At 42.3% G+C, this 22,800-nt stretch overlaps 1 protein-coding gene across 1 annotated transcript in view; it reads right to left on the bottom strand.

The window, feature by feature from the left end:
• Positions 1 to 22,800, bottom strand: part of LOC138954888 (uncharacterized) — a 43,874-nt gene that overhangs the window by 13,067 nt on the left and 8,007 nt on the right. Inside the window, exons 2-10 of the mRNA XM_070326641.1 lie at positions 21,479 to 21,745; positions 14,431 to 14,657; positions 14,055 to 14,232; positions 13,186 to 13,290; positions 8,102 to 8,222; positions 6,747 to 6,865; positions 3,462 to 3,732; positions 2,607 to 2,782; positions 285 to 488 (exon numbers count right to left, since the gene is read on the bottom strand). Coding sequence (XP_070182742.1) covers positions 285 to 488; positions 2,607 to 2,782; positions 3,462 to 3,732; positions 6,747 to 6,865; positions 8,102 to 8,222; positions 13,186 to 13,290; positions 14,055 to 14,232; positions 14,431 to 14,657; positions 21,479 to 21,745 — 1,668 coding nt within the window. The remainder of the gene's footprint in view (positions 1 to 284; positions 489 to 2,606; positions 2,783 to 3,461; positions 3,733 to 6,746; positions 6,866 to 8,101; positions 8,223 to 13,185; positions 13,291 to 14,054; positions 14,233 to 14,430; positions 14,658 to 21,478; positions 21,746 to 22,800) is intronic.

The following is a 22,800-nucleotide window of genomic DNA, read 5'->3' on the forward strand; positions in this document are numbered from 1 at the left end:
ATGTCCATGCCGATGTCAATGTCTATCTTTATGTCTATATCTATGTCAATGTCCATATCTATGTCGATGTCTATATCTATGTCAATGTCCATATCTATGTCGATGTCTGTGTAGATGTCTATGTCTTTGTCTATCTCTATGTCGATGTCTATGTCGATGTCTAAATCTATCAGTTTGTCAATGTCTAAGTCCATATCTATGTTCATATCTATGCCTATGCCGATGTCCATGTCTATGTCTAAGTCTATGTATATGTCCAAGACCACATCTACACCAATACTCACCAGCGGGCACATCAAAGGTGACGTTCAACACTTGCTTAATGGTGACGGTGCTGTTGTCATCATTCACTCTCATCCGGGTAATGATGGAAGTGTGATTCCTGTCGTTGTTGTTGCAGCTGGCACTGAAGGAGGATGGTGGGCAGGCAATGGTGTAGTCGGTGCCGAACCAGAATCGGTTATCGTCCGCCATGACCTGCTTGACGGCTGCAAGACATTCTATAGTGTAAGTAAGAATTGCATGATGTAAGTAATTATTAAATAAATAATTACAAATTAAATGAAGAAAGTGCTGGTTGTCACGAAAATTCAGCATGCTGAGCACACTCAGCACCAAGTGACTTTTTCCGAGAGACAGACAGACAATTAGGCAGACAGTCACATAGACAGAAACACACATACGCATGCGAGAGAGAGAGAGAGAGAGAGAGAGAGAGAGAGAGAGAGAGAGAGAGAGAGAGAGAGAGAGAGAGAGAGAGAGAGAGAGAAAGAGACAGAGAGAGAGACAGGCAGACAGAGACAGAGAGAGGGAGAGAGATTGGGAGACAGAGACAGAGAGAGGGAGAGAGATTGGGAGACAGAGAGAGAGAGAGAGAGAGAGAGAGAGAGAGAGAGAGAGAGAGAGAGAGAGAGAGAGAGAGAGAGAGAGAGAGAGAGAGAGAATTGAATTGAACTTTATTTAACAAGGATTCAGATTTAAGGCTACGCCTTTTTTACAATCTGTCCTTGGGACGCACAGACACACAATGTTAAAATTGAAAAATTAAAAACTATAAAGTTAAAAAGTTTACCAACAAAAGGAGGTCGGAAAACTTCAGCACGTGATGATAAAGATGATGATGATGATGATGATGATTTGTTTGTTTGTTTGTTTGCTTAACGCCCAGCCGACCACGAAGGGCCATATCAGGGCGGTGCTGCTTTGACATATAACGTGCGCCACACACAAGACAGAAGTCGAAGCACAGGCTTCATGTCTCACCCAGTCACATTATTCTGACACCGGACCAACCAGTCCTAGCACTAACCCCATAATGCCAGACGCCAGGCGGAGCAGCCACTAGATTGCCAATTTTAAAGTCTTAGGTATGACCCGGTTCTGGGTTCGAACCCACGACCTCCCGATCACGGGGCGGACGCCTTACCACTAGGCCAACCGTGCCGGTGATGATGATGATGAGGATGATGATAATGATAATGATGATAATGTTGATGATGATGAAGATGAGGCATGAAGAGCATATATATATGTGGTTATTCATAAAATCAAATGCATACTATGCAATTAATTATAAGTACAAGCTGGTAGCAATCGAACATGTAGCAATAGTATAACAAAAATATGTTCAGAATATACAATGCACAGCATATCTTTGGCGTAATACTAAGTGTGGTAAATCAAAACGCGTTAAACTACTCAGACATTAAGTGTTTTTTGACAGAGAGAGAGAGAGAGAGAGAGAGAGAGAGAGAGAGAGAGAGAGAGAGAGAGAGAGAGAGAGAGAGAGAGAGAAAGGGAGAGAGCGAGCGAGAGAGAGAGAGAGAGAGATGGAGAGAGAAAGAGAGAGAGAGAGAGAGAGAGAGAGAGAGAGAGAGAGAGAGAGAGAGAGAGAGAGAGAGAGAGAGAGAGAGAGAGAGAGAGAGAGAAAGACAGAGAGAGAGAGAGCATGTTCGATATCGACTGTATATCACAGAAAGAAGCGTTTATTGCCTACCGTATGATTAGATTTTAAAGAATATTTTTTTACATATCCTATTTTGAGTTTTAATCAAGTTTACTACCAATGATATTAACCATTTTTATGATTATAAAGGATAAACGAAGGTATGTACGACGATGTATGTGAGGGTGCGGGTATATGGATATGTGTGGTTTGGGTTATGTGTGTATTGATGTGTACTTTCATGTGTCTATAAGTTCTGAGAGTGTGTTTTTATTGTGATGTTATTTCGTTCACGAGCCAAAAGAAGGAAAAAAAACATGAATTGAATGCACATAGATACACGCACGCACGCACAAACACGTACGCAGAAGAGAATTAAGAACAGTTTGAATGAAAAGCAAGATGAATTGTCTTCACACTTATTTTATACCAAGGCTGAGGTGAAAAGTAGACAGCGTTCAGAGAACATGAACATTCAAGACGTCAAAACACAGTCAGCATATAACAGACAAACTAACACAAAAAAACCACACACATATATAAACAGACGAAAAGCAATCTAACAAACGATCAAATAAGCTGCGCTTAATTCAACAAATGCAGCATTTCAATCATCAGAATGTGACATAAATAAGAGTACACGGTCACATGACAATCGCACCATCAAGACAGGGGCTGAAGTAATCAGGGACACCGAGACACGCCGACGCTTCCGGTTGCAGGTTTTGCAAGACCGCTTGCTGACGTGAGTAAAGGTCGGGGGACGTCACGAACCAGCTGGTGCCCTCGATCGTCATCCCCAGTTGAGTGATGAAAGCCGTCAGGTCGAAGCGGCATCTGGAAGAAGGCACATTTTGAGACACTGATACGTAGTACGATTAGATTTAACGTGAAGGTGCAATCATCATCATCATCATCATCATCATCATCATCATCATCATCATCATCATCATCGTCACCCACATCTAGCTGGATGTCCTACATACACCGTGGATGATCTAGCTTTAAATAAGATGCGTGGGTCCTTGGCCTTCTCTTGTTATGACTTGTTGGGACTTTCAATAAATTCAAAGAATCAATCATTCTGTCGCTCATTGTTATTTCATCAACGTCAATATTAAATCTGAGTCAGTGTAAGTTGCCCAAGGCTGGTTGTCACACTGAAATACAATAAAACGAAGGTAAGAAAAGGCAGGTAATGTCATAATTATAGTCCTGTGAGGCTACCCTCATGAACGTGTGGAATGCTTTCTCAGAAAGCTGCTATGAGGCTCCGCTCACATAATTTTATGTAGCTTCAGCAGAACCGACGACGCACTGCAGATTATCCCAGCCCGCTACACGTTGCATGAAAGGAAATCAGGCATAATTTATCGCGGCATAAATAATAGGCAGTGCGTCGTCTGTGCCGCTGAAAATGCGCAGGTGTATTCTGCCATTATGCAAGTAGAGCGCCATATAACAACTGAAATGCCACGCACACATGACAATACAACAAGTCAAGCCGCCCCCTTACCTGCGCAACAAATGCTGAGGACAAGAGTCGCCGGTAAACTTGGTCAAGTCGGACGGGTTGACCCCCATCGACTGCTGCAGCAACAAGAACATGAGCGTGCGGTCGCCCTGTCCCGTGAGAGGGAGCGGAGCTTTGTAGGACAGGGTTGTGTCCCCGGAAGTCAGGTTCCCCCCCTGGATGTTGACCATCTGCCAGTGGACAAGGGTGTCCGGGTCAGAGGTCATGGCAAGGTCGTCCGTCACGTCCAGCAGGAGAAGAGTGTAGTTGTTTTCTGGCAACACAAGGAGCTTGTCGTAAACAACATCTTACTGGTCTATCTTCTCTTTTGTGATAGTATAACGCTTTGGCGCAAAATGCTAATGTAATGATCATTGAGAGGGATGTATTTCGTCCACAACTGTCTTTACCTGGTTGAAAGATATGCGTTTTTACTATTTTTGTAGCGTGTCACAGTGACACCTTTATCTGCGATCACGACTCAATTCACCCATACCCGTAGAACACAATTTATGAAGAGATAAAAACAGGACAAACAAACACTACGCTCTTATTGTACAGCCAGTATCATATCCTCCACGAATCTGTTTTTATTTTTCATTTACCTCATATAGTTGGACTTGGTGGTCGAGTGGTAACGCACTTGCGCTCGGAAGCGAGAGGTTGCGAGTTCGACCCTGGGTCAGGGCGTTAGCAATTTTCTCCCCCCTTTCCTAACACTAGGTGGTGGGTTCAAGTGCTAGTCTTCCGGATGAGACGAAAAACTGAGGTCCCTTCGTGTACACTACATTGGGGTGTGCACGTTAAAGATCCCACGATTGACAAAAGGGTCTTTCCTGGCAAAATTGTATAGGCATAGATACAAAAATTCCACCAAAATACCCGTGTGACTTGGAATAATAGGCCGTGAAAAGTAGGATATGCGCCAAAATGGCTGCGATCTGCTGGCCGATGTGAATGCGTGATGTATTGTGTAAATAAATTCCATCTCACACGGCATAAATAAATCCCTGCGCCTTAAATACGTGCGCGATATAAATTGCATAAAAAAATAAAGATAAATCCCTGCGCTTAGAACTGTACCCACGGAATACGCGCGATATAAGCCTCATATTGACTGATTGATTGATTGATATAGTTAATGTTTTCACAGCAGTCTGAAAACGACGCAAAAATCACTTTCAGCAATGGGCGCGACTATGGCGCGTTTTGTTGGCCTCCTACTGTACATAATCCGTTGAATTAAAGCTTTCTGTATGGCTTATAACTCAGCTTGCAACATAACTCTTCAAATTAAACAATTGGACCCATTTTATTCATAACATCTTTTAAATGACAGCACATTAAATATAACATGTTTAAATCGGAGGCTTTCTGGTATGTATTGTATACTTGTGCTGTTCCAAATATACTGTTCAAAAAAAGAAACGCATAGCTTGTAATATTTGGTTAATTTAGTTATATGGCTACAAGGATATCCACCAAACTGCAGAAAATGTTTATCTGGTCGTCGACCTTTCGTCCATTGCCACAAGTGAGCTCTGCACGTGACGCATGCGTTATCAGTGGCTACAATGTCAAAATTGCTCATTTGGCATGACCACTCGTCATGCTTCCGTGTAATCTCGTGAAACTCGGGGAATATTGAGCTCTCACCATGTCTTCCAAAACCCATAAAAGCGGATTGTTCGCCACAAAGAAATCAGACGACAATTCAGCGACGAAAGATGGCCCGATTGAGCAGAGAAGACCGCCAAATTGCATTGGGTCGTTTACAAGCAGGCCAAAGTCAAAGTGCAATCGCCAGGCACTTCCACGTGTCCCAGAGCACCATCAGTAGACTGTGGGTCAGGTTTCAAGCCACTGGCTCCGTTGCTGACTTGCCACGAGCGGGAAGACCAAGGGCGACAACTGCTGCTCACGACCGCTTCATACGGCTCCGCCACCTCCGGAATCGTTTCCTGTCGGCCTCATCTTCTGTCCAGGCTCTCCCCGGGCCACACCGATTATCGGACCAGACCGTGCGGAACCGCCTGCATGAAGCTGGTTTGAGAGCTCGCAGACCTCACAGAGGAGCTGTCCTCACCCGCCGCCATCGCCAGAACCGAGTGCAGTGGGGCAACCAGCACCTTCGCTGGACCGTCCGGAATCACTGGAGACACGTGTGGTTCAGCAACGAGTCCTACTTCCTGCTCCAGCGACATGATGGTCGGAGGAGGGTCTACCGGAGAGTAAACGAACGTTACGCGCCCAACTGTGTGGATGAGGCACCCGTTCATGGTGGTGGAGGCGTCATGGTGTGGGGGGCGATCAATACCGCTGGAAGAAGCACCCTGGTGCACGTCCAAGGGCGCATAACTGCCCAGCGATACGTGGAGGAAATTCTGCGCCCACACGCCCTTCCTCTTCTGGCTGACCAGGATGCCATATTCCAGCAGGACAACGCTCGCCCGCACACAGCACGACTCACCACCCAGTTCCTCACCGACCACCATGTCCAGGTGCTTCCCTATCCATGTCGCCAGACACGAACCCGATAGAACACCTCTGGGATGAATTGGACAGACGTGTGCGCAGGCGAGAAGAAGCGCCGGCAAATCACCGCGATCTATTGCAGGTACTTCAGGAGGAGTGGGACACCATCCCACAGCAAGATATCCGGCATCTGATCCAGTCCATGCCCAGAAGGTGCCGGGCAGTTGTTGCTGCTCAAGGCAGTCACACCCCCTACTGACTTGACAGCCTCGGCACCCAATCGTATTGATTGACTGATTGATTTGAAGATGCAAATGAACTGTGTGTGCATTCAACTGTGTCCATACCAAATTTCAAACAAATAATCTAAATATTGGATTTTCTGTTAATTTTTTTCGAAAAATAAAACAAATTTGGCAAGTAGCAACTATGCGTTTCTTTTTTTGAACAGTATACATTGGTTCTTTGATAATACAGGTGTTGTATATACGTGACAATATGTGGTTTTTTTTTATTATCAAGCCAGGTACAAAAAATAAAAAAAATTATTCTGCAGTTTTAAATGCAAACCATTTCCTTGGTATCCAATTTGTAAATACGAATCCAGTAAAACAAAGCACAATATCAAAACGTTTACAAATAACTATAAACCATAACAATTGAGACAAATCACACCACTCAAAAAGCAGACACCACACACACACACACACACACACAGACACACACACACACACACACACACACACACAAATTCAAACTACAACCACCACTTTAAGTGTTCTGAACCGTCAACGCAAACAATGGTGAACTCACTGGTGTAGTAGGTAGAATCCATGGCACTCATAGGGATCAGGTCAATACTGGGCATGTCACGCGTGTACACTGGCCAGATTCGTCCGTTTCCCATCGGGTTGGTCATCGTGCTGTTCGACCTGCAAAATGACGTCATCCTATTGTGTCAACTCGATGACGTATCAGTTCAGTTCCTCTTTTTTTCCCGATTTTGTGATGTAACATTACCGGGTATTCAGGCTTTGTCGTGACGGCTTCGTTAATCAATCATCGCAATCTCGCATGGAAGAAAACCCTGTCGGACGACAAAGTCTGAATAGAATTATGTCTCACAGCTTCAATTCAGGAGAGAGCAAACACATGTTGCGTACTCCTTGACAATGCTAACCACATATTGTAATTCAATCAAGTTTGCGTTTTAATGAAACAGATCCTGTGATTGGTCGAGAATGCCCCAACTCATTAAAAATTACGGGTCATTGATTGTCGATAACCACTCGCTAAAAAATCCATTAACTACCTGCTGGCGAGGCGCATTGATACAACCTCAACTAGTCTTGGTTAGCTTTGAGGGTCATTTTACAAGTAGGAAATATGAAGTCCAACGAAATACCGAGACCATAAGGTATGCGAAGGGATGACGTCGAATACGTGACGTAAGTTGATGCATGCATTCTTCCGGACTACGTCAGTCAATTCCAAAGATCGCTTTTGTGAGGAAAAGAATTTGTTTTAGAGTTTGCTATCCAGAAACCCGTGAAAAAAGAAGGGAAAATGTGTGTGAAACAAAACAAAACAGGAGCAGAGTGATACGATAGGAATACAGAGACATATTTCTTGGGACTGAAAGTAGTGTGTGAACAGAACAGAACCAATTCTGTCTGTTTACAACCGCATGAAAGCAGGAAAGAGATCGTCGTCAGATTCAATTACAATAACATTAACATGCTTCCATTTGAAACTTCTCGGTCTTCATCGTGGATTGACGCCCTCCCAAAGTCTAATTGAAGCCCTCCGTCGCTTCGCCCCGTCGGGTTTCAATTACCTTTGGTCCCGCGTCAATCCCCGATGAAGACCTCGAAGTTTCAAATGAAAGCATGTTAATGTGTAAATAATGGAATGGCGCTGATCATGTCGGACGCTTCATTTTCGATATAGGTGGGACCTGACGAAGAACAGCACGAACAATATTCCTCAAAAATACAATTCTGGTAGGCCTACGTCTCTACTTTCTTACGCTGCGCGTAACATATATTATAACAGACTGACACATATATATCTTTCAGTACAAAAAATACTATTCCCTAAAAGTAGACTCATTTTAATTGCAAGTTACATATCCAAAATGACACCAACTCTCGCATAAAATGACTTACATAATGGTGACGTCATGGCAACAAGAGCGAAGGGTGATTTCTGGTGACGTGAAGGTGACGTCAAGTGACGAAAGAAGTTGCACGTCACTGACATCGTATGACAACGGCAAGGCGGCAAAAACTGGAAATATGGTAATGCAAACTTGGTATATGGAATACAATTTAGCACACACAAAAAAGGCCAAATGTGACCCTCCACCACAAAATGAGTCGCATGTCACCTCGCGCGGTTCTGCGCTAGGCTTAATATAAGTCAGGGGAGTGTCTGGTAACAGTGTGGGGGTCACCTTAGTCACAGACTTATAACTCAAACAGTTTTTGCTCTTTTCTAAAACGGTTTTCACCACTGGATAGAGCACACAAAAAATCTGTCGGAAAATGTAAAAATTTGAAAATCATGCAAAGGTGACATGCGACTCATTTCGTGGTGGAGGGTCACAAATGTATGTTCCATACAGTAGGTACACATATTCAAAAAACATCCTACATTAATTCAAAGAATACAATCACATACAGATGATAAAGGCAAACAAATGTCTCTTTGTCTCTGTCTTTTTCTGTCTCTCTCCATCTCTCTCTCTCCATTTCTCTCTGTGTCTGTCTCTCTGACTGTCTGTCTCTCTCCATCTCTCTCTCTCCATTTCTCTCTGTGTCTGTCTCTCTGACTGTCTGTCTCTCTTTCTCTCTCTTTCTTCTCTCTGTCTTTCTCTTTATCTCTCTATTTCGCTATCTCTCTCCCTCTCTCTCTCTCTCTCTCTCTCTCTCTCTCTCTCTCTCTCTCTCTAAAAAGTTTGCTGAATTGGTAGCCAACGAAAAGCAAACGCAAATAAACAAACAGATACAGGAAACAGCCAAACACAACAGATACAAGAAACAGCCAAACACAACAGATACAGGAAACAGCCAAACACAACAGATACAAGAAACAGCCAAACACAACAGATACAAGAAACAGCCAAACACAACAGATACAAGAAACAGCCAAACACAACAGATACAAGAAACAGCCAAACACAACAGATACAGGAAACAGCCAAACACAACAGATACAAGACACAGCCAAACACAACAGATACAGGAAACAGCCAAACACAACAGATACAAGAAACAGCCAAACACAACATATACAAGAAACAGCCAAACACAACAGATACAAGAAACAGCCAAACACAACAGATACAAGACACAGCCAAACACAACAGATACAAGAAACAGCCAAACACAACAGATACAAGACACAGCCAAACACAAGAGATACAGGAAACAGCCAAACACAACAGATACAAGACACAGCCAAACACAACAGATACAAGAAACAGCCAAACACAACAGATACAAGACACAGCCAAACACAAAAGATACAAGACACAGCCAAACACAACAGATACAAGAAACAGCCAAACACAACAGATACAAGAAACAGCCAAACACAACAGATACAAGACACAGCCAAACACAACAGATACAAGACACAGCCAAACACAACAGATACAAGACACAGCCAAACACAACAGATACAGGAAACAGCCAAACACAACAGATACAAGAAACAGCCAAACACAACAGATACAAGTAGAAACAGCCAAACACAACAGATACAAGACACAGCCAAACACAACAGATACAAGACACAGCCAAACACAACAGATACAAGACACAGCCAGACACAACAGATACAAGAAACAGCCAAACACAACAGATACAAGAAACAGCCAAACACAACAGATACAAGACACAGCCAAACACAACAGATACAAGACACAGCCAGACACAACAGATACAAGAAACAGCCAAACACAACAGATACAAGACACAGCCAAACACAACAGATACAAGAAACAGCCAAACACAACAGATACAAGACACAGCCAAACACAACAGATACAAGACACAGCCAGACACAACAGATACAAGAAACAGCCAAACACAACAGATACAAAACACAGCCAAACACAACAGATACAAGACACAGCCAAACACAACAGATACAAGACACAGCCAAACACAACAGATACAAGAAACAGCCAAACACAACAGATACAAGTAGACACAGCCAAACACAACAGATACAAGAAACAGCCAAACACAACAGATACAAAACACAGCCAAACACAACAGATACAAGACACAGCCAAACACAACAGATACAAAACACAGCCAAACACAACAGATACAAGACACAGCCAAACACAACAGATACAGGAAACAGCCAAACACAACAGATACAAGACACAGCCAAACACAACAGATACAAGAAACAGCCAAACACAACAGATACAAGAAACAGCCAAACACAACAGATACAAGAAACAGCCAAACACAACAGATACAAGACACAGCCAAACACAACAGATACAAGACACAGCCAAACACAACAGATACAGGAAACAGCCAAACACAACAGATACAAGACACAGCCAAACACAACAGATACAGGAAACAGCCAAACACAACAGATACAAGACACAGCCAAACACAACAGATACAAGACACAGCCAAACACAACAGATACAAGACACAGCCAAACACAACAGATACAAGTAGAAACAGCCAAACACAACATATACAAGACACAGCCAAACACAACATACAAGAAACAGCCAAACACAACAGATACAGGAAACAGCCAAACACAACAGATACAGGAAACAGCCAAACACAACAGATACAAGAAACAGCCAAACACAACAGATACAAGAAACAGCCAAACACAACAGATACAAGACACAGCCAAACACAACAGATACAGGAAACAGCCAAACACAACAGATACAGGAAACAGCCAAACACAACAGATACAGGAAACAGCCAAACACAACAGATACAGGAAACAGCCAAACACAACAGATACAAGAAACAGCCAAACACAACAGATCCAGGAAACAGCCAAACACAACAGATACAGGAAACAGCCAAACACAACAGATACAGGAAACAGCCAAACACAACAGATACAGGACACAGCCAAACACAACAGATACAAGACACAGCCAAACACAACAGATACAAGACACAGCCAAACACAACAGATACAAGACACAGCCAAACACAACAGATACAGGAAACAGCCAAACACAACAGATACAAGACACAGCCAAACACAACAGATACAAGAAACAGCCAAACACAACAGATACAAGACACAGCCAAACACAACAGATACAAGACACAGCCAGACACAACAGATACAAGAAACAGCCAAACACAACAGATACAGCCAAACACAACAGATACAAGAAACAGCCAAACACAACAGATACAGCCAAACACAACAGATACAAGAAACAGCCAAACACAACAGATACAAGACACAGCCAAACACAACAGATACAAGGCACAGCCAAACACAACAGATACAAGAAACAGCCAAACACAACAGATACAAGACACAGCCAAACACAACAGATACAAGAAACAACCAAACACAACAGATACAAGAAACAGCCAAACACAAGAGATACAAGAAACAGCCAAACACAAGAGATACAAGACACAGCCAAACACAACAGATACAAGACACAGCCAAACACAACAGATACAAGACACAGCCAAACACAACAGATACAAGACACAGCCAAACACAACAGATACAAGACACAGCCAAACATAAGAGATACAAGAAACAGCCAGACACAACAGATACAAGACACAGCCAAACACAACAGATACAAGAAACAGCCAAACACAACAGATACAGGAAACAGCCAAACACAACAGATACAAGAAACAGCCAAACACAACAGATACAAGACACAGCCAAACACAACAGATACAAGACACAGCCAAACACAACAGATACAGGAAACAGCCAAACACAACAGATACAAGAAACAGCCAAACACAACAGATACAAGAAACAGCCAAACACAACAGATACAGGAAACAGCCAAACACAACAGATACAAGAAACAGCCAAACACAACAGATACAAGAAACAGCCAAACACAACAGATACAAGACACAGCCAAACACAACAGATACAAGACACAGCCAGACACAACAGATACAAGACACAGCCAAACACAACAGATACAAGACACAGCCAAACACAACAGATACAAGACACAGCCAAACACAACAGATACAAGAAACAGCCAAACACAACAGATACAAGAAACAGCCAAACACAACAGATACAAGAAACAGCCAAACACAACAGATACAAGAAACAGCCAAACACAACAGATACAAGAAACAGCCAGACACAACAGATACAAGACACAGCCAGACACAACAGATACAAGACACAGCCAAACACAACAGATACAAGAAACAGCCAAACACAACAGATACAAGAAACAGCCAGACACAACAGATACAAGAAACAGCCAAACACAACAGATACAAGAAACAGCCAAACACAACAGATACAAGACACAGCCAAACACAACAGATACAAGAAACAGCCAAACACAACAGATACAAGACACAGCCAAACACAACAGATACAAGAAACAGCCAAACACAACAGATACAAGAAACAGCCAAACACAACAGATACAAGACACAGCCAAACACAACAGATACAAGAAACAGCCAAACACAACAGATACAAGAAACAGCCAAACACAACAGATACAAGAAACAGCCAAACACAACAGATACAAAACACAGCCAGACACAACAGATACAAGAAACAGCCAAACACAACAGATACAAGAAACAGCCAAACACAACAGATACAAGACACAGCCAAACACAACAGATACAAGAAACAGCCAGACACAACAGATACAAGAAACAGCCAAACACAACAGATACAAGACACAGCCAAACACAACAGATACAAGACACAGCCAAACACAACAGATACAAGAAACAGCCAAACACAACAGATACAGGAAACAGCCAAACACAACAGATACAAGACACAGCCAAACACAACAGATACAGGAAACAGCCAAACACAACAGATACAGGAAACAGCCAAACACAACAGATACAAGAAACAGCCAAACACAACAGATACAAGAAACAGCCAAACAACAGATACAAGAAACAGCCAAACACAACAGAAAATCACAACGGAAACCACAGTATCAATGGTGGACTAAAGGCACTGCCTATAAGATGTTATAACTTACTGGGTGTCAGTTTCACGGGGCAGTTGTTGACAATTTTGTTTTGCTTCATGTACTCCGTGGAAAAAAGGTCTGCCTTCACTGACAACACACTCACGCCAACTGGACCTATTGCCAAAACAATTGAAACATCAACAGAGCAAAAATCTACCCCTACCTCTCTAACTCTGTTAAAACGTACAGGTGGCATTTCTAATTTGGAAACTAAGCTTACCTGCTGTATTTAACAGAGAGAAGAGGAACAATGTGAACTACAACAACAATAACAAGAACAACACCGCCCAAAACGACGACAATGGCTTGTACAGCTACGACAACAAAACAACCAAAATCAACACAATCAACAACAACTGCCTCTCTTTATAATAACTATATTAAGAGTAATAAACAACACCACTATCATTGCCGCCACCACCACCACCACAACAGCTACTGTGTCCCTTTATAATAACTATTTTAAGAACAACAATCAACACTACCATCACCACAACAACAACTGTGTTAGTTTATAATGACAATGTTAAGAGCAATAATCAACACCACCATCACCACCACCACCACAACAACAACTGTGTCAGTTTATAATGACAATGTTAAGAGCAAAAATCAACTCTACCACCATCACCACCACCACCACCACCACAACAACAAACGGTATCGACGACGCAGAACCACAAGAACGAATGAAGAACAAGACAACCGCCACAACCAACAACAGCAATGTCATCACCACCACCATCATCAACACCACCAACGAAAATAATACCACCAGCAAATCCAGCACCAGCACCACAACTACAACAACAACAACAAAAACAACAACAACTACAACAGTGATGATGAAAACATCAAAAGACTCCACAACAAATTACCTGTCAAGGAAGTAAAGTTGACTATCTTGTCAGGGGCGAGAAACCTGCTCTCGAACAGAAAGGCGGTAACAACACTTGTGAGATTGGTTGATATCTCATCTTGCTGCTCGTACAGCAAGAACACATAAGGCTGGGCTCGGTCGACGGGGTTCTTTGGTCCTCGGTAGTTGACGGCAGTCTATGCAAAATAAATTGTAAAAAAACAAAAAGCATAAGTGTTTATTCTAAAGGTTGAATCAAGTTTCGGAAACATTCTGGAGGGAATTACTGTAGCACAGACGTCAGCTGACGCAGACTTGCATATGAACATAGACATCTATTAACATCCATACGAACAATCACTTTTAATCAAATACATCCAATGCTAAAACTTTACCTGAGCATTGTCGAGGTTTGAACCCCTGATGTTGTACATCACAGCGTGCATAATCACCGCACCAGCATCCCACACCATGAGGGTATATATCTTGTTGGCCTCCGCAGTCCAGCTGACACGCGGCTGGTAATTAGCGGACCAGAGAGATATATTGGTAGTCTGGGTGGGGTCCAGTGTTTGAGTGACAGCTGGCACTCGGTATGTGTTTCCGCATGCTTGGTAGAAACCTTAGAGAAGAAAAGTTACCCACAAATAATACTTACAGGTTAATCCACAAAAATGCCACCTACAAAAATGCTAATAATGTGTACACGTGTTCAGGGAATTATTTAATATTGTGTGTACATAAACAACAGATTATGCATAAGCAGTGCATAGAGTTTAAAGTGTGTTGGTCAGATGGCCGAGTTGACACAAACAACACCCAGACCATCGCTCACCGGGGCTGAGGGGCATCACGCAAAAATGTGACCCTCCACCACGAAATGAGTCGCATGTCACCTCGCGCGGTTCTGCGCTAGGCTTAATATAAGTCCGGGGAGTGTCTTGTAACAGTGTGAGGGTCGCCTTAGTCACAGGCTTATAACTCAAACAGTTTTCGCTCTTTTCTAAAACGGTTTTCACCACTGGATAGAGCATAAAAACCTCTTTTTAAGAAAATGTAAAAATATGAACATCATGCAAAGGCGGCATGCGACTCATTCCGTGGTGGAGGGTCACAAAAATATGGGCATAACAGTCAACTCAACAAACCGCGGGGTCTGATTCGTTTAAATCACAACAAATCTTAATTTAAACCAACCCAACCCTATACAGAAAAGCGTTCGTGTCATGGACAATACGTTTACATCAGAAATCCTTAAATACGGACATGTGTCCGACTTACCAGAACGTGTTCTCCATTACCGTCCTAGCCGTATTTGTATTATTGTGTAGATATAATATTTTTAGGAGTATCAGACAAAAAAGTCTGCACTTTAGCAATGATTTGGTGGATTGCTTTGAACCTTTCGGAATATTTTACCAACATACTAGAGATACTTCGAGCAAAATTATGAATTGTTACAGGTGTTTGTTAAAATGTTATGCAATTTTTCGAAAGAAGTTTTTAATCTCGTCATAGGATTGTTCCCTTGGGTCCAACAAAATCATGGCTTTGCATGTCTTTAAAAAAATGATTGATACACACACTGCTAAAGTTTTATGTGCGTGTAAGCACTGACGCAAATTTGCTGGGCCTGTAAACACGCTACATATTTAAGCGATGATTCTGGTGCCACAGCGATGCCCAGCCAAGCGTGACCGTAGCATGTTTTAAGAGGCACCCAGCGATAACAGCTATAAGCGCGAAACAGCGTGAACGTTCCATTTTTTTCTCATGTGTTTGCATGACTAGCAAATTAACGCCAGCGGCTACACGCAAATGAAACTTAGACAGAATCTGTATCAATCATTTATCTGTGGATATACAAAGTCATGAATTTTTTGAAGACAAGTGAACAATCCTATGACAAGTTTAACAACATTTTCCGAAACATTGCGTCACATCTGGATAAACAACCGTAACGATCCAAACTTTCGCACGAAGTATCTCTAGTATGTTGGTAAAATATTCCGAAAGTTTCAAAGAAATCCACCAAGTCATTGCTAAAATGTAGCGCTTTTTGACATGATACCCATAAAAATTGACGTAAAACGTTCCGTTTTTGACCGCTCTTGCGATCGACACCTGCATCAGTAGGAATAGCATAGCACGCGAAATACGCAAGGTAGCAAAACAAAACAATCTGTTCAGGGTAGATAATTGGTTTGAGTTTCTTCTCGTATGTCGAAGTTGCAAAGTTTTGCCTAATGTAATTTCTTGTCAATTGTTCGTTCGGCTCTTCCGTTTTTGTCTGGTCGATTTTGAGGGTACCCTTACTTGAGCGGCGGTCACGTGCTCCCTGTAAATCCAAAAGGTGATCCTGAAGGTTAAGTGAACGGTCTTAACTGGCATATACAGTTTTAATTAAAAGACACGGTAATTAATGCTTTAATTTGGGTTTGAAATTTGTTGCAATAATTTTTTGGCCAACTTTATATATATATATATATATTTATCCCATGACCTGCCTCTTTGTCTCTGTTAGCTGAGGAGGTGATTATTCTGGATAGTCCATCACAACCATATGTGCACGTCCTAGATACTGGGAAATACTATGGGTTGTCAACTTTGAATGACTGTCACAATATCTCTGAGCAATGGATGACAAAGGGGATGCTTTGATGTCAAAGGGGATGGATTTGACTTACTGTAACAACCAAGTTTGGGTTTCCAAACATTGCTGTGGGTTTTAAACGATTTAATTTTTAGCCAAAATGCCCCCAAAACAGCACCTAAAACTGGGACAAAAATACACCAGTCTGTGTTGCAGCTGTACATAATGGAGAATAAAGCTCTGTGAATTTTATTGTGATGTTTATGGGTCAGCTGAAGGATTATTCTCGACATACACACTCAAGAATTACATCTATTTTTCTTCTTCTGGGAGTTTGATCGGCAAAGAAAACACGTAATCGTGGGTTACCGTCGTTTCCGGTTTCAACTTCATCAAAAAATGCGATCTGCTGAACAAAGGAAACCTCAAAGTTATTCAAAGTCATTATTTATTTATTTCAACAACATTTAGGTTTTCAAAACACAGCACTACGGTAGGAAACAAATTTATTTCAGCTTATAATCGCGCTTGAATGTACCCCACCCTTGTTTCGTTTCCATCTGTAACCCACGAAAGCATGGCCACAGCAGACGACAAATCCCGCATTGCCTATCACACACGCGTTGTGAGATCGCGGGAACACCGTCGAAAGTTCCATTCATGACGTTTGACCCGGTCATGTGAATAGACAATGAGAATTTATCCACCCAATCGTATTCGTTTCCGGTTTTTGAGACGTAACTCACGACAGACCACGCTGTATCTTCACTGTTTGAGACCTGTAAAATCTTTTTTGACAATTGTAGCATATATTCATCGACGAATTTTGCGATATTTTGCTGATTAAAGCTTGATCTGGTGCAAAGTTTGAGCAGCACATGTGTTCTCATGATCGGCGCCATTATGAAATTTTCGATTCTTCTGCAACGCACGATCGACAATCGATTAATTCTCTCATTTAGGATTGTCGCTTATGGAAACTTGAAAATTTCAAACTTTCATGTATGCATAGTTATTTATCTATGTAGTCCACATGCAATAATCAAGTTTTAGTTCTTTTCTTTGGAAATAAAAGACATTACGAACTATGGTTTCCATGAAACTCACGACAGTATTATCTCTATACACATAAACCCAGTGAGCACAGATCGAAAACTTTTTGCTCACTTAAATCTTTCTATCATGTATTAAAACCCAAAAGGGTGCCCAAAACGCTAGTTGCTACATTTGACCTACAAAAAAAAATTTTGCGCCTGGACATTGCGTGGGTTACGGTTTCCACTTTCTACTTCGATCTAGTTAACTTATGGAAACTTGTAATTTCAAACTTTCATGTTTGCATATTTATTTATCAATGTTGTCCACATGCAAATTGCAATAATCAAGTTTTAGTTCTTTTCTTTGGAAATAAAAGACATTACAAACTATGGTTTCCATGTAACTCACGACAGTATTATCTATATACACATAAACCCAGTGAGCACAGATCGAAAACTTTTTGCTCACTTAAATCTTTCTATCATGTATTAAAACCCAAAAGGGTGCCCAAAAGGCTAGTTGCTACATTTGACCTACAAGAAAAACTTTTGCACCTGGAAATTGCGTGGGTTACGGTTTCCACTTTCTACTTCGATCTAGTTAACTTATGGAAACTTGTAATTTCAAACTTTCATGTTTGCATATTTATTTATCAATGTTGTCCACATGCCACATGCAATAACTGAGCTAAAGTTCTTTCCTGTGGGATATTGAAGCCTAAAGTGGAAACCATGTAACCCACGACATAGAGCGTACTGCATGTGTCTAATTGTCATTTCTAAAGAAACCCCGATATGAAAGGTCCTCTCTTTGACAGAAAAAGATACAGGCATGTCTTTTGCACTTAAAAAAGAGTATTTCACTCAATTCAGTCCTACTTTTTTTCCTGGTGTCCATGTCCCATAGTTGTGACCCAGTATCTAGGATGTGCACATATGGATAATCCATCACAACCGAGTCTCGATCTCACCTGTCATTGGTCTTTGTCTTTGGTCTCAGAGTACAACTGAATAATTTATAGAGGTCATCTGCATATTTATCGTTAACTCGGGACTACTTTTTTTCAGCAAAACGATTGAGATATTCTGCGGTATAAAAGTCGAACTGACGTTTGGCTAACGATCTACAAACATTATCATTGAAGAAATAAAGAAAACAACAAAGAATGTACATAATCTGTTTGGGTGAATAGAGCTGAGTGAAGATTATGAGTTATTCGACGTGGTGAGACTGAGAGAGAGACAGAGAGCACAAGAGAGAGCGACAGAGACACACAGTGATTCAAGGCGCACAACTCTAGTAAAGTTGTCGTAACGAGGTACGCTTCATGGGCAACGAATCCCAAGAGCATCCTGATTCAAAATCTTGAGCGACAAAATAAAACTTACACTAAAACAGTATGCTTATAGTTTTGTTCATTTGTTATCGCTTTTAGAGCATTGATTGCTAAATATGGTTCAACAGAACAAGGCTGTCTCATCAGTCGTCTGCTACAGATCTATCGTCTGCTGCCGGTGCGTCTCGCTAGCGCTAGCGATACGCACCCTCTGCTGCAGGATCTGTCGTTTGCTATACATGTAGTATCTTCGGCTCAAGTTGACCAGCATGGAAATTGCCATTTTCAAAGTTGGTGATACTGTTAGAATAAAAGGTGGCGAAGCAGGTCGGATCTTGGACATACAGAGACCACTAGGCTACATGCGTTGCCGCATAAAAACAACTCGACAGTGGTGCGCCGTTTTCCCCCAGACAGATACCTCGCCTAAGACAACGACAGACATCAAAGTTAGGCTCACCTAAATCAGTAAGTGACGATTGAAGAAGTAGGTAATACAAATTTGAACACTGAAGCACAAAGGCTCGAATAAGCACAAACTCAGCAATCATCTTCATCGCTTGTAAAATCACACACGCGGTCTTTCGAATCCCGCTGAACTCAGATCCAAAATGAGTTACTTCCCTTCGGGTATCATTCTCTCCCGTCGCTAGCTGTGAAGCGAAGATTATCAGAATGCGGTCTTTCGCAGTTGTGACGAATGCCAGCTCGGGTAACCGACTGAAACCAGCCGGTAACTGCACAGTATCAAATGCATTCAAATCCTGGAAACAAAAAGACAAAAGGGGACTCGTTTCGCACATGAATATCATGACACGATTTTCGGTGGCAGAAGGTTTGATGAGCAGTAAACAGGCACTCGCAAAGTTTGTGTCAAAAAGTTAGGTTTTTTAATGAAAACGTCGGAGTAATGGGATAAAAAGCTTACACACCTCGTCCTGAATATCGTGCATATTTTCCCTCGGGTCGATTTACAGGTATTACCTCGCCAGAGGCTCGGTAATACCTGAAAATCGACCCTAGGGAAAATATGCACGATATTCAGAACTCGGAGTGTGTAACCTATAATATATATATATATATATATAAAACATCAGAAATTGTGAAAGAAACAATTGAAAGTCAGCAGAGACTTTCTTCCGAGATTTGTTAAAATCTCTTAGCAGAGAAAGAGAGAGAAATAAGTATCCCTTCACAGACAGCCTATTGGGAGCATCAGACCCTCCTCAAGTGAGTTATCCAATTAGTTATGATACTTCAGTTATTTTTCACACAATGTCTGTAGCTTCTCACGCCCAAGCTCATTCGGCTCACGAGTCGTTCTCTCTCCCGTGTTGGTCAATACAGGCCACGCTCTCTATTTAACAGTACACATTTTTATGTGCAAATACAAGGAACATATTTTCACACTGCGATTGCATGGGGGTAAAATGGGACAGTTGCTGAATAATCGCCAAGACTGGTGAGAAAACTACCACCAACGTGACTACCGAAACATGTCAAACTCTACCTTTCTTTTTGTGCTGTCCCTGTCTACTAATTCAGTATATCTGTGTAGTTACTCTCCCCCACACAGCTTTCACACATCAATGAAATCCGCCCTTTGTAACCCACTTTCAACCAGCCGGCCATCCCTGTACCTAAGTACATATCTAAGCCAGTACTCGTGCACCAGCCCACGCATCGACAGTTAGTCCTAAATCCCTTAATTGGGGCAGTGCTGTTGCCATTACCCCCTCTCAATCAGGTAACGAAGGACAAGTCAAGTCAGTCTTTCCTGTTGTTGTTGATGTCTTTGTCTATGTCTATGCCTATTTCCATGTCCATGTCTATGTCTTTGCCTATGTCCATGTCTATGTTTATGTATATGCCCATGTCAATGTCCATGTCTGTCTTAGACTATGTCCATGGCTATGTCTATGCCTGTCTGTTTATGTCTGTGTCCATGTCTATGTCTGTCTATGTGTATGTCTATGTCTGTCTATGTGTATGCCTATGTCCGTCTATGTCCATGTTCATATTTCTGTCCATATCTATGTCTATGTCTATGTCTATGTACATGTCTATGTACATGTCTATGCCTACTAAGACCACAGGGCTCCCCACGGACGCCAATCCTAGTGCGTCCCGGGACCCCCACCTTTAATTCTTAGAGGGTCCATGGACCCCCACAGCAGAACGTTAGAGGGTCCTAAGGGTCCAAAAGCCGAAAAGTCCCAGTGTACTTATAAAACATTGTGGTCACGTATTGTGTACTGTGAACGATATTCTTCCTTGGAATATTTTAGGTGAACATGACAATCCAGGACCCGCTCTTTTAAAGTATAGTGCGTCCCGGGACCCCCTCCATACATTTCTAGTGCGTCCCGGGACCCCCTCCATACATTTCTAGTACGTGTTTTCGGCTTCTAGTGCGTATAGGTCGCAGAGACGCGCTCTGTGGGGAGCCCTGGACCACATCTACACCAGTACTCACCAGCGGGCACATCAAAGGTGACGTTCAACACTTGCTTAATGGTGTCGGTGCTGTTGTCATCATTCACTCTCATCCGGGTAATGATGGAAGTGTGAGTCTTGTCGTTGTTGTTGCAGATGGCACTGACGGAGGACGGAGGGCAGGCAATGCTGTAGTTGGTACCAAACCAGAATCGGTTATCGTCCGCCATGACTTGTTTGACGGCTGCCAGACATTCCACTGAGTTTAAGCCCGGATTGCATGGACTGGTGTGAGAGTCTGCTGCCACTGTAAATAATGAAAACAAGGAGAATATAACCAACAGAAAACTGCGCTTGTTGTCAAGTATTTCCTGCATGCTTACAATTCTTAGCAGCTAGTGACGTTCTTAGACAGATAGACAGACAGACGAACAAATAGACAGACAGACAGATAGACAGGCAGACAGACAGACAGGAATGTACGCACGCACGCACGAATGCACGCATGTGCGAATACACGCACGCGCACACACACACGCACACACACGCACACACACACACACACACACACACGCACACACGCACGCGCACACACACACACACACACACAGACTGGTTCAAATTGCCACATGTTATTCTTCACAGGTTTAAAAGAATCATTTATCATTATTTACATAGCACTCCGACCGTGTTGCTTTTGTTACCCACCCAAGCCATAAAATAGCTAAAACTCTTCAGCTTCAGGGGGGGCTTCGCCACCCGGACCCCCCAACGGGGCCTTGCCTCCGTAACCCCCCCCCCCCCCCCCTCTGGCTTAACTGATCCGCCCCTGCACATACACAGTCAAACATCTGCGCGTGTACACACAGCGACACACAGCGACAGCGACACACACACACACACACACACACACACACACACACACACACACACACTTAGTCGTCACCATGCCACCTGGTACTTAGCATCAATGTAAACGGCAACACATACGCTACTGGTTTATACGTCATTGCCTCGTGGGCTTGAATGAATGAGACATTCTGAAGAAAAAAGTTTGAACATATGAAAGGTCGTTGCATCTTGGAAGAAATCTTGTATATTAGTGTGTGCAGGGGGACTAGCTCTGTTAAAACAATCATTTATGTTCAATAATCCCGAAGGAATTACGAACAGAGTTAAACAATGAAAATGATAAATGTGAGCACAGAAATAAATTGTACGTGCGCATTGGATTGAAAATAATTCTGTAGAGAAAGCGATTTTTTTTTGATTTTTTTTTTTAACATATATATATACATATATTTATATAGTTTACGTCCCAGTTCAAATCCGAAGCAAAGAGAATCAAAGTGAGCAATTATA

The sequence above is a fragment of the Littorina saxatilis genome, unplaced genomic scaffold, assembly GCF_037325665.1.
Source record: "Littorina saxatilis isolate snail1 unplaced genomic scaffold, US_GU_Lsax_2.0 scaffold_492, whole genome shotgun sequence".
NCBI lineage: Eukaryota > Metazoa > Mollusca > Gastropoda > Littorinimorpha > Littorinidae > Littorina > Littorina saxatilis.